Raw genomic sequence first — 12,500 nt, 5'->3', positions numbered from 1 at the left:
GATTCCCCATAGGGGAATACTATTGTTTTTGGTAGTATTATTATTATTCTTTCCGAGCGTTTTTTTTTTTCGCAAGAAATCTGAAATAATTATCATAGGTAGCCTATGGTAAGAATATGCCATAGACCCAGTTTAAGTGACCTTGACCTACTTTTCAAGGTCACAAGGGCTTTTAAAGGCAATATTTGTAAAATTTGAAATTGCCATTAGGCCTAAAGTATAAGCCGTATGGCTAAGGGCCTTATGGACAATGATACACAGGTAAATTCGCAGATATTTCATTACTTAAATGCAAGTAGGACAAGTTCAAGGTCGCTAATGGCCAAACCGGCTCAAAACAGGTTTGTTTCTGAGATCTTAGTGGCATCTGATGCCCTGTATATTTATCTAAGGTTAGCTTAACTTTTGTAGCGACTGCTTAGCTACTTTTTTTAATATAGGTTTTTAACTATTTTTGACATATCAGAAATCGTGACTTTGGCAATTTCTCCATGAAATTCTGGTTTTTGGCCATAGCATGCTATAGTAAACTACCCCAAACATATGCATAAAATATCCAAATCAAATGTCAAATTTGACCTTGACCCTCATTCTCAAGGTCATATGGTTATTTCATGGAAAAATTTGACGTGGGTTAAAAGTGATGTTTTGTTGTCACTAACCCCCCCCCCCCCCCCAAAAAAAAAAAAAAAAAAAAAAAATTCACACATGCTCTTTCAGAATATGGGGTCATATTTAACCCGCGATCTTCACATGACCTTGTAAGTGCCCATTGTCTTCAAGCTCAAAGGTCAATTTCTCTACATTTCTCTTTTTTGCCTATTTTTTACCTCCATATACCTGCTATTATACAGATAAATTGCTTCAGAATAGTTTGTTAACATAACTCAGAATATAGTCAAGGGGTCATTAGGCCAATAAACCATTACATAATGTCTTTTACTGATTGCCGAAAGCATATCCATACCTATTTTGCAAGGCAATCCTCCGCCACTGGCTTTAGTCAGTTGCAGTCTAGTTATTATTATTATTATTATTATTATTATTATTATTATTATTATTATTATTATTATTAATCTGAGTGTGACTCCATACGAAAACGATGATGATTACTAAGAGATGTTTAAAGAATAACTTGCATCAGTAAAATCTACATCCTATAAATTTCGTGGGGGTTATGAACTTGAAAAAAGAAAATAAATCTCCTACCCTATTTCAATTAGCTTATTAATTCCCTGGCTGCTTACAGATTTTCCCTAATTCCAATTCTATAATCAGAGAACAAAGTCTACCAATGCTACCAGAATCATGTATAATATTTCCGTTAGATAACCAAATCCCTTCATTTTCATTGCGACAACCATTTTAATAAATATTTTGGGGTCCTTAGTGAAGAAAATCGCGATAATAACAAAGCATTAACATAAGTAAATGCAGTTCATGACCATTATAATTGAAGTCAACAAAAACGCTAATCAGCTGCTCAGAAATGACTATGTATGTGAAATTGAATTTCCATCTAGTTGACAGTATTCATTACGACCACTGGTTATTGTTGAATACATATTTATGTATGGAAATTCAATGTTTGGCATATGGATCATGGATGAGCAATATTCTTCGTTCATATGCTCGATACCAATTTTGAATGTAATGGAAAAATCAATTGCTAACATAAAGTATGTTATTACTTGATTGAATCAGAAGGGGAGTTAGAATTAAGTAAATGTTCTTTGTATTTTTAGGGGATTAAGTAAAACGTCTTTTGTCACATAAGGGGTGACTTAAACCCAGAATTAGAAGAAGGCTGCTGCTATTGTTATCCTTTCCAGGTGGTTTAATACAAGCGTTTGGATTTCCAGGACAGTGATCAATCCTGTAAATGGCTATCAGTAACTACAGTGGTCAAGTAGAAGGGTGCAGGGCTAGCAGAACCACACTTAATTATTCTCTGTAGGGTTTTAATTCTTTTTTAATTTGGGCCTTATGTCACATAGCATTCGGTTTTTTTCTAATTTGGGGTGTATCGTGGTTTGTGATGAGAATCTTTATAACGATAAAAATTAACAATTTTTAGGATCAAATTTATTTACCTTGGATAAACACAAAACTTGAATAAAGATTCATCAGTGCAGGATTCTTTTGTGTGTTCTATTTATACCTAGTAAGAGTTAACGAATTAAATGTTTATACATTATTTGATGAGGCACATGCTGATTCCAACCTTAAACTTACATGAAAAGGATAAATAACACAGATATTGATAAAAACTAAACATTTGATGTTAAGTAAAAATATTGCTAAGCTGTCTCCACTGAAAAATATATATAAAAATCTGGGGATGGTACCGATGTGTGAAAAACAAGGTACAAAGAAAGAGCCTAAAGAAATTTAATCTTTACCGGTGTTGCGAACTGCGAAAAGAAAAATATCAAACTTGATAGAATCGAAGACGCAACGCACATATATGCTAGAAAAACTAAAGATAAGATAAAATAAAAATGCATGTAAATAGGCAGATGCTGCTATATTTGTATTTTATATCATTCATTACTTAAAGATACTCCAAGGAAAAAAAAATAACTATTTTCCATCTAGATAGTAGATGAAACCTGATACTACTCGCTACATATTTTTTTTCAGAGATGTGTGAAAGCAATATAACGTTTTTGGTAGGCACAGACATATCGTATCAGATATTTCTCCTGACATTTTCCTGACATGGATAGATATTCTTGCAGGATTTGGAGAAACCGATAGTTTTTCAAGAGGCCCTAATAAGGGAGTCTTTTCTCTAAGAAAAAGAAAAACAAAATTTACCAACGTTGAAATAGCTAAGTCAGCGTTCTGCCATAATTTTCACCTTCCAATAATACTTCACATTATAGATCAACTGATAGATCTCGATTTCATCCATCTGAAAAAGATGTGTAACTTTTATTCGCTTTTATTTTTGTCAGATGCAACCAAAAATTATGGTAGGTTCAGCATGTATTGGAACCTATGGCTCTCTCTCTCTCTCCCTCTCTCTCTCTCTCTCTCTCTCTCTCTCTCTCTCTCTCTCTCTCTCTATCTCTCTCTCTCTCTCTCTCTCTCTCTCTCTCTCTGTCTTTTGGTGTTTTGTGGATGAGCTGGATATTAGTTACTTGGTGACTTGTCGTAATAGTTTTAGATAGAAGATAAATGAATAATAAAAAAAAGTAAATGAGTAAATACATCTATTAGGCGATAATAAGAACTCAAAACCAAATATCAAACTACTGCCCTTCCTTGTATATAGTCAAATTGTTCTTAATATTTTTCTTTTGTAGTTTGTTCTTCGGTTACCTGTATTACTTTACTTTCCATATTTGGGCATTATGTCTTATAGCATTTGTTCACATTCGGTTTGCCTCGTGGCTTGTAATTAGAATCTTCATAACGATAAAAACGAAACATTTTTAGGATCAAATCCAATTACCTTGTATAAACACAGAACTTGAATATACATTCATCAATGTAGGCTCCTTATGTGTGTGTTGTATACCCTGTCATAGAGTTAACTAATTCTATGTTTATGCATTGTTTGTCGAGCCACATGCTAATCTTAGCCATGAAATTAATTAGAAAGTTTAAATAAAACAGAATATGATAAAAGCTAAACATTTGATGTTACCAAAATATATTGCTATCCTGCCTCCGCTAACATCATACCTAAAAATCAAGGTGGGGTATCGATGTCAGAAAAATTAGGTACAAAGAAACAGCGTAAAGAAATTTAATCTTCACTGGTGCTGAGAACTGCGAAAAGAAAAATATCAAACTGGATAGCATTGAAGACGCAATACAATAAAAACTAAAGATAATATAAAGAGTTGCATGTCGATAAGTTATCGATCAGCCTCCTTACATCTAAAGAATTAAAAATTCTACGTGCATTAGTATTTCTATCTAACCACAAAAATTACCACTTGAAGTGCGAATTGATAATAGAGGAAATATCATGATTATAAAGAAATACGGAGAAAGAAATCAGTTTATTTACAATTATATTTTTACATGTAAACCTGAAAGTCACATTGAAGCTTACATACAAAAATAAAATAAAGGGAACTAATTAATCATATCTGCTTAATATCTGCATGGGTGCAAATACGAATGGTTTGCAATAAAACTTCTGAAAATTATAAAAAAAATATATATATTAAACAAGATACTAGTTGCGCAAATCGTAGAAGTAAAAAGTTCTTTTGACATTGTAGCAGCACAACACAAATACAAGTTAACTCCTCTAAATCCATGAAGACAAAAACTAAGAAGAAAATCCTCTCTAAGCATCAAATATGTGAATGCAGGTAATTTTCATCCAATGTGTGAGTGACCTGCCGATAATAATCTAGTGTGAACAGGATATTGGTTCATAATCATGTTTTCGAAATCTTGATTATCGGAAGGTAAATTCTATTGCCTTGTTATTTCAGTAATGCTATGTATCTATGAATATCAAATGAGTAAAGTGAACACTTATGTAGTCACACACACACACACACACACACACACACACATATATATATATATATATATATATATATATATATATATATATATATATATGTGTGTGTGTATATATATATATATATATATATATATATATATATATATATATATATATATATATATATATATATATATATATATATGTATATATATATATATATATATATATATATGTGTGTGTGTGTGTGTGTGTATGTATATATATATATATATATATATATATATATATATATATATATATATATGTATATATATATATATATATATATATATATATATATATATATATATTTATATATATGATAAATTTTTGCACATTTAAACGTGTTTCTTTCATATTTCAAATAAGCCATATATATTAATACATTAAAGTCTGGATTCTCTTAACGACCTGGGGATCAGAGCCCCAGGCAGAACCGCCCAAAGACTTTGATATCGTGACCAGCGGGGATTTGAACCCTCTTCCAGGATATCTGTATGCCAGTGACCAAAGCTTAGAGCCCGCATTTATTTTTAGAAATAAGTATGACTTCTGCTCTTTAGCCTTTTTTCCAATGACAGGAAATCAAATTCGAAATTTACTAGACAACAAGTGGGAATAATTTGCCTTTATTATTGTTTTATTATTGTTGCAGTATTTGTAAATTGAAAAATTATTTGGTCGTCTCCTTTGATAGCAATGATTTATGCATTTTAGGGAAAATACCGAGAGAAAGATTAAAAATTCTCATAAGGAGAAAATGTTTATAATTACTGGAGGAAGTCACTATGATTACGATTTTTTTTCATGTTTATAATCATAACTGTCTCATCGAGTTACAGTGAGTGTATTCCCTTTTTCTTATATTACGAAGAAATAACTTAATTCGAAAAAAAAAATCTTACTTAGTTCAATTCATAGACTTTTCTTTTGTATGAATAAGGTCTGCCAATAATTCCAGGAAGTTATAAGTGTAGGTCAGGAAATACATTTTTGAAACATATTTTATCCGGTAAAAAACAATATTTCATAACTGGCTATTTCTAGAACTAAAAAAAAAATTGATCTGCATATTTCGAGGCAACATCATTAAAACGAAATGAGAAAATGTGTAAATATCATTCCCTCTCTCCAGTGAAAGTCGTCTTTATTAAAGAGAGTAGTAGAGAATTTATCGATATGGGTTTTAAAAAATGGTTAAACCGAATAGAAATATTATAAGTATCACCAAAATTCTGAATTTCATAACAGAGAATGAGCCAGAAAAAAGTTAAATTAAAAAAACTATGGATTAGCTAGGCATATCTACAAATAATGTAAAACCTAACTGGAAAACCAAGGAAAATACAGCTAAGAGAAAAAAAAGACATTTGTTTGTACATCACTAAAGTAGGAAACGGAATTAATAAGTCAATGAGGTAAACAGATAAACCTGTAATACTTGATTAGTTTAAATGTTACACGCATTTCCTTGTTTTACACAGATATGGTCACACATTTTCTAGAACTTCTCAGCATTGCCATCTGTAAGTTGTGTCATTTTTTTTGTATAATGTATGTAATGAAAGTATTCTTATCCTGAGAAATGTGAGATCGTAGTTCCTCCACATGATTTGGATGTTGCGTAACAAGCACTAACTCCACTACTAAAGCTGAATATATTATCGAAATAAAAATACCGTAGGGCATGTGAATCAAACTTATGGAATTCGGTCAAGCATGAAATATATCGACGAGGATAAAAGACTAGTTGAGAGACATAGGACTCAATGTTTCGGATATCAGTTGCTCTCCCTCGAGGTATGGCGTCTTGGAAACATCATTTGGCTTTTTTTTATTCAAGTCTTGTAGACGAAAATCCAGCAATAGAAATAAACAATGGTTAGGCAAAACTCATCATCACCAATCACAATGTAAATATCTTAAATATATATATATATATATATATATATATATATATATATATATATATATATATATATATATTATATATATATATATATATATATATATATATATATATATATATATATGCGTAAAAACATTAGAAAATCAGCTAAATGCCATGTAAAGTATTCTGGTCTGCAAGATATCATAATTCTATATGAATCTCTATCAAGGCAGTGGTAGAAGTCGATTATTTCACAATATTGGAGAACTAATATCTCTTACATAAAAAATAAAATAAAAGTTTTGCAATTAAATACCAAAATCAACAGATAGCAGATAACGACTCACGAGAACTTCAGATACGATTTATGAAAACTATGAAAATGAATCGAAAACATTTTCCTTCAGCAACGATGTACAAAGTTGACGCAAAAGAAAGTTATCATCAAGTTTTTTATAATGAGGAACTTACTTGATTATGTAACTAATAATTTGATAGATAAAATTGACAGTTGGCGTTATCTATACTACCTCTGGAAGTTGTTTGGTGTTTTTGAGCATATATATATATATATATATATATATATATATATATATATATATATATATATATATATATATATATATATATATATATATATATATATATGGGTATACATATATATATGTATATATATATATATATATATATATATATATATATATATATATATATATATATATATATATATATATATATATATATTTATATATATATATATATATATATATATGTGTGTGTGTGTGTGTGTGTGTGTATATATATATATATATATATTTTATCACGCCCAAAGGTATTTTCGTTCGGTCATTTATATATTTATCTATTTATATATTTTTTGCCCACGCAGTCGTATGTTTGCTGCTTGTTAGTAACTGGGTGTGGTTTGCTTGTTATTTGTATCGCAGTCGTTAAGGAGGGTAGTTCTAATCCAACAATTTCTTCCTTTTCATGATGATGTGGAGGCAGAGAGACTTTTTTTTCGGGAGAAGCTCAAGTTAGCTGCCAGTGATCCTTTGAACGCTAGAGAGGTTGGTATTGCCTCTGAGAGGTACTTATCTACTGAGAGCAGTGGATTCGCCTTGGATCGCTACAATGGTGTGTATCTGTTAGCGCTCTTTATTCGACATCAACGCCTGTTTTTGAGTCTTCAGCACCTTATACCAATGTCACGCCCGTTTGATCATTCTTCCACTGCTGATGCATGGATGTTTGTCTTCGAAGAGCAGCTGTGATCGAGTGTTTTTATCAAGTTCTCGATACTAATCTTGGTCTTTATCTGGAGGATTACAACACCTTTTAATCTGCGACGGACACATTACGAACACGGGAGAGGATATATATCAGCCTTGGACAGCCCCTAAAGAAAATTCAGATTTATCACCTGGTCCCTCATGTTTATTACTGCAACTGCAGCGCCGTTGATGATACTTTACGAGAAGTTAAGTATTGGTATTAGTAACTGTCCTCCATTTTTATAACTGCAATTAACAACACTTCATTTCAACGGAGCATCAAGTTTACGCTGCAGTGACCTGAAACTTACCACGGTCCAAATATTATTTAATTATTTTTTTTCTTTTGTAAATAAATATTTATATTTCCTTTTTGTATCATACTCCCTTGTTGTCCTTTGCTATCATTGTTTATAAACTATAACTGGTCTTTAAAGGTACCTCAGGTTTTACAAATACTATTGTCTTTTTTTATGTAACGGCTTTACGCAAATTATAAAGAACATGCTTTAATATAAAACGTTAATGTTAATTATTAAGTCGTGACATAGATTGGCGACCGTGACAGGATGGCAAATGTTCAGTGGGGTAGTGTGAAAAAGTATAATTTTTTTTATATCTCTTTACGGGAAACTTTAATAGTTCATCCTGTTAAGTAGCATTTGCTCCATTTAACGAGATGTCAACTTTAAGCGAGCTAACTGCCATAGGTAAAGAACTTGGATTGTCAGGATCTGACTTTGCATATTTCATAAAAGAGCAACAGGAGCCCGAACGTGCTAAACGAGCAGAGCAAAGAGAAGCTGAAAGAGAGCAAATGGAAGCAGATAAAGAAAGGCTTGAGTTAGAGATAACTTTAAAGTCTTCAAAGTCCGATGAAACTTCTATAAGTGATTCTGTGCCAGCTAAGTTCAGTGATAAGTGGGGAACTAAGCTAATTCCTAAGTTTAGCGAGTCAGATGTCGGAAAATTTTTCGTTGCTTTTGAGAAAGTAGGTCATCAGTTAGCTTGGCCCAAGGAACTCTGGGCTGTATTAGTGCAATCTGCATTCTCTGGTAAGGCACAAGTAGTTTATGCAGCGTTAAGTGCAGAAGATTCCAGTGATTATGATATTGCGAAAAAAATGATTTTAAATGCATACCAGCTAATCCCAGAAGCTTACCGGAAGAAATTCAGATCCTGGCGTAAAATGTTTAATCAAACATTTATAGAATGGGTAGGCCAGAAAGCAGCTAAACTAGATGAGTGGTTGGCTGCAGAGGAGGCAACTACATTTGCCGAGTTACGAGAACTGGTTTTGTGGGAGGATTTTAAAAACAACATTCCCAAAAACGTTCACATCCATATTGAAGAATTTAACATTGATAATGTGAATGAGGCAGCAAAGCCAGCAGACATGTTTGTTTTGTCACACAGGCATTATGGTAAGAAGAAAACTCATTGGGAAGCAGGTGTGGAAAAGGTGGAGGTAATAAAGGGTAGAGAAAGTCCTTCATCGCCTTCGAGGGGTGCGAGGCAGGCCCGGGACATTGTTTGTTATAAGTGTGGTAAGAAAGGTCATGTTAAGTCACATTGTCCTGAAGTAACTAAGTCAGTTAAACCAGTTATGTTGATGGCATGTAGGTCAGTACCGCCTGTGTCTTCTAGTCTTGAAGGAGAGGTGAGTGAGAGCATGCCTTATGGTAAGGAATTTGAAGACTTTGTCTTTAGAGGTATAGTGAAAGTTGGATCTGAGGCAACTGATGGTAATATCGTTGCATTGCTGAGGGATACTGGCTCGTGCCAGTCCTGCATTCTGGAAACCCCTCTCCCTAAAGATTTCTCACGGAAAGGTCAGGATTTTGTTGCTTTGGGGTTTCCCAGATACAGTAACATCTTGGCCTGTGGAAGAAGTTTATTTGGAATCTCCTTTGGTGACTGGTAGGTTGAAACTGGCTGTAGTTAGTGACTTGAGTGTGAGTGGTGTGGATTTGTTGATAGGCAATGGTGTGATGTAAGGTAGTGGCACAGCCTGTGCATCAGAAGGTCGAAAGGGGGCTAGTGTGGTTAATGAACGCGTTATGGTAAATGTTAAACCTGTTGTTCCTGTAACCCGAGCCCAATCTAGAGAGGAAGTCAAAGGTGGAGAAGCTGATAAAAATTTGGAAAACTGCTTCCAAACCAAAACTCAACCTAAGACAAGGAAAGGTAAGTCCAAGCAGATAAAAAATCTTTCGTTAAAGTCTATGGTTAATATATCTGAAGACTTTGCTACAGATTCTAGTTGCATGTTTCCAGATAGGCAAACCCTAATTAGTGCTCAAAAAGATGGCGAATTGAGGAGTATATATGAAGAAGCAGAGAAGCTAAAGGAACAGGATGATTTAAGTGAAGCAAGTAATGTATTAAAGAATGATGTGTTATATAAATTAATTCATCCAGTGACCGCATCTACTGATGAAGAGTGGAAGGTAAGGGAACAAATTGTAGTACCTAGTAAGTTTAGGTATTTTATTTTGCAAGAGGCTCATGAAAGTGAATGGGGTGGTCATTTAAGAATACGAAAAACACTGTACAAAGTGAAAGATAATTTTCTTTGGCCTTATATAAAGAAAGACGTAGTCAGACATTGTAAGTCATGTCACCAGTGCCAAATGGTTGGAAAACCCAATCAGAAAATTACTAAAGCACCTTTAATTCCTATCCCAGCTGTTGAAGAACCATTCACGCAAATTGTTATTGACATTGTGGGTCCTTTACCCAAAACCAAAACAGGTTCTCAGTACATGTTATCTATAATAGACAGAACCACTAGATTTCCTGAGGTAATACCTGTTAGAGGCATTAAGAGTGGAATCGTAATTAAGCATCTCATGGACTTCTTTTCTCGTTATGGTTTGCCTCGAGAGATACAGTCGGATCAAGGTTCTAATTTCACTAGTAGGGAGTTCCAGGCTAAAATGAATGAACTTGGCATTAAACACAACTTTGCATCCTCATATCATCCCGAAAGTCAGGGAATACTTGAAAGATTTCACTCCACTCTGAAAAATGCTTTGACTAAGTATTGTTTAGACCATGTTGAGGAATGGGATAAAGACTTGACTTTATTGCTTTTAGCTTTAAGATCAGCCCCTAGTGAATCTCTGGGTTTTTCTCCTTTTCAGATGGTCTATGGACACATTGTGAGAGGGCCTCTTGATTTATTAAGGGAACATTGGGAAGGGAGTAGTGGTAAAATAAATTCACTTGATTATATTTTGTCTTTCAAAGAGAAATTAAGGAGCCTTTGGCAATGGGCCCAAAATAATCTCTCTACTTCGCAGGCTAAAATGAAAACTCATTATGATAGAAAGTCTCAAGTTAGAAATTTTGAAGCAGGAGAACAAGTACTAGTGTTACTTCCTATTCCAGTTCAGTTCAGAGCTCAGTTTGTAGGTCCAGCATTGGTTAAGAAGAAAATGAATGATGTTGATTATTTGGTGGAAATTCCAGGGAGGAGGAAAAAGTATCAGTTGTGTCATATTAACATAATGAAGAAATATTTTTCCAGAGCTAACACTGTTAAATCTGTTTCAGGTGTTGTACCTAATGAAGGTAATGGACAAGAAGTGGAAAGCAAAGACTATGGATGGAATGGCGAAAACACTAAAATTTTGTGTAACCCAGATAGTTTCTTTAAACATCTGAATGCTCAGGAAGCTACTGATATTAAGGATTTATTCAAAGAACATCCGTCAATATTTAAGGACACTCCTGGTCTTGTGCGTAGTTTGCAACATGACGTGGTACTAAAGCCAAATGCCCAGAAAGCTGAAGCTGTGAGAAAGGAAGTCAGTTATATGTTGGAAAATGAGTTGATAACACCAAATAGCAGTCCTTGGAGTTCCCTAGTAGTATTAGTGAAAAAGGAAAATGGACAAGACAGGTTGTGTTTTGACTACAGAAAAGTAAACGACTTAACAGTTGCTTACAATTTCCCCCTGCCTCGCATAGAAGATTGCATAGGTAAGATTAGTAATGCCAAGTATATTAGTTGGTTAGACCTTTTAAAAGGTTACTGGCAGGTTCCTCTGACTGAAAATGCACGAGAAATATCAGCATTTATAACACCTGAAGGTTTATTCGAATGTAAAGTCATGCCCCTTGGCATGCGTAACGCAGCCAGTACCTTCCAGAGAATTATGTGGATGATCACGAATGGATTGAAGGGTTGTGTAGTTTATCTGGACGATATAATTATTTTCAGTGACAACTGGAAAGATCATGTCGATAGAATCAGGGCCTTATTTCATGCAATTGCTGACGCTGGTTTGGTGGTAAACCTTTCTAAATGCGAATCTGGAAAAGCTGAAGTTATCTACCTAGGACATCACGTCGGACAAGGTAAAGGAAAAGAACATTGAAGCTGTACTAGTTTTTCCCACTCCCCAAACTCGGAAAAATGTAAGGCAATTTGTTGGTCTCGCTGGTTACTATCGCAGGTTTGTCCCCAGTTTTTCTGAAATAGTAACTCCTTTAACTAATCTTTTGAGAGAGAAATCTAGATTCTTGTGGGACGATACATGTCAACGAGCTTTTGATAAATTAAAAGGCATTTTAAGCACTTACCCTATTTTGAAATCACCTGACTTTCATTAAGGGTTCAAGTTAATGGTGGATGCCAGCGATCTCGGAGTAGGGGCAGTGCTATTGCAAGACGATAGTGAAGGTATTGAACATCCTGTTTCATATTTTTCCAGGAAACTTAATGGGCATCAAAAAAAATATAGCACAATCGAAAAGGAAGCCTTAGCTTTAGTTTAAGCTTTACAACATTTTGAAATTTATGTAACATCTA

The 12,500-nt window shown here is 33.7% G+C and overlaps 1 protein-coding gene across 1 annotated transcript in view; it reads left to right on the top strand.

The window, feature by feature from the left end:
- The first annotated feature begins 8,360 nt into the window (after positions 1–8,360).
- LOC137644598 (uncharacterized) overlaps positions 8,361–12,500 on the top strand; it is a 170,654-nt gene continuing 166,514 nt past the window's right edge. The window contains exons 1-4 of the mRNA XM_068377586.1: positions 8,361–9,513; positions 9,680–9,868; positions 9,959–10,131; positions 10,309–12,046. Coding sequence (XP_068233687.1) covers positions 8,361–9,513; positions 9,680–9,868; positions 9,959–10,131; positions 10,309–12,046 — 3,253 coding nt within the window. The remainder of the gene's footprint in view (positions 9,514–9,679; positions 9,869–9,958; positions 10,132–10,308; positions 12,047–12,500) is intronic.

This window comes from Palaemon carinicauda, chromosome 1 (assembly GCF_036898095.1).
Source record: "Palaemon carinicauda isolate YSFRI2023 chromosome 1, ASM3689809v2, whole genome shotgun sequence".
Lineage (NCBI taxonomy): Eukaryota > Metazoa > Arthropoda > Malacostraca > Decapoda > Palaemonidae > Palaemon > Palaemon carinicauda.
Note: the sequence above shows the minus strand (reverse complement) of the source record. Positions and strands in the feature narration are given on the sequence as shown.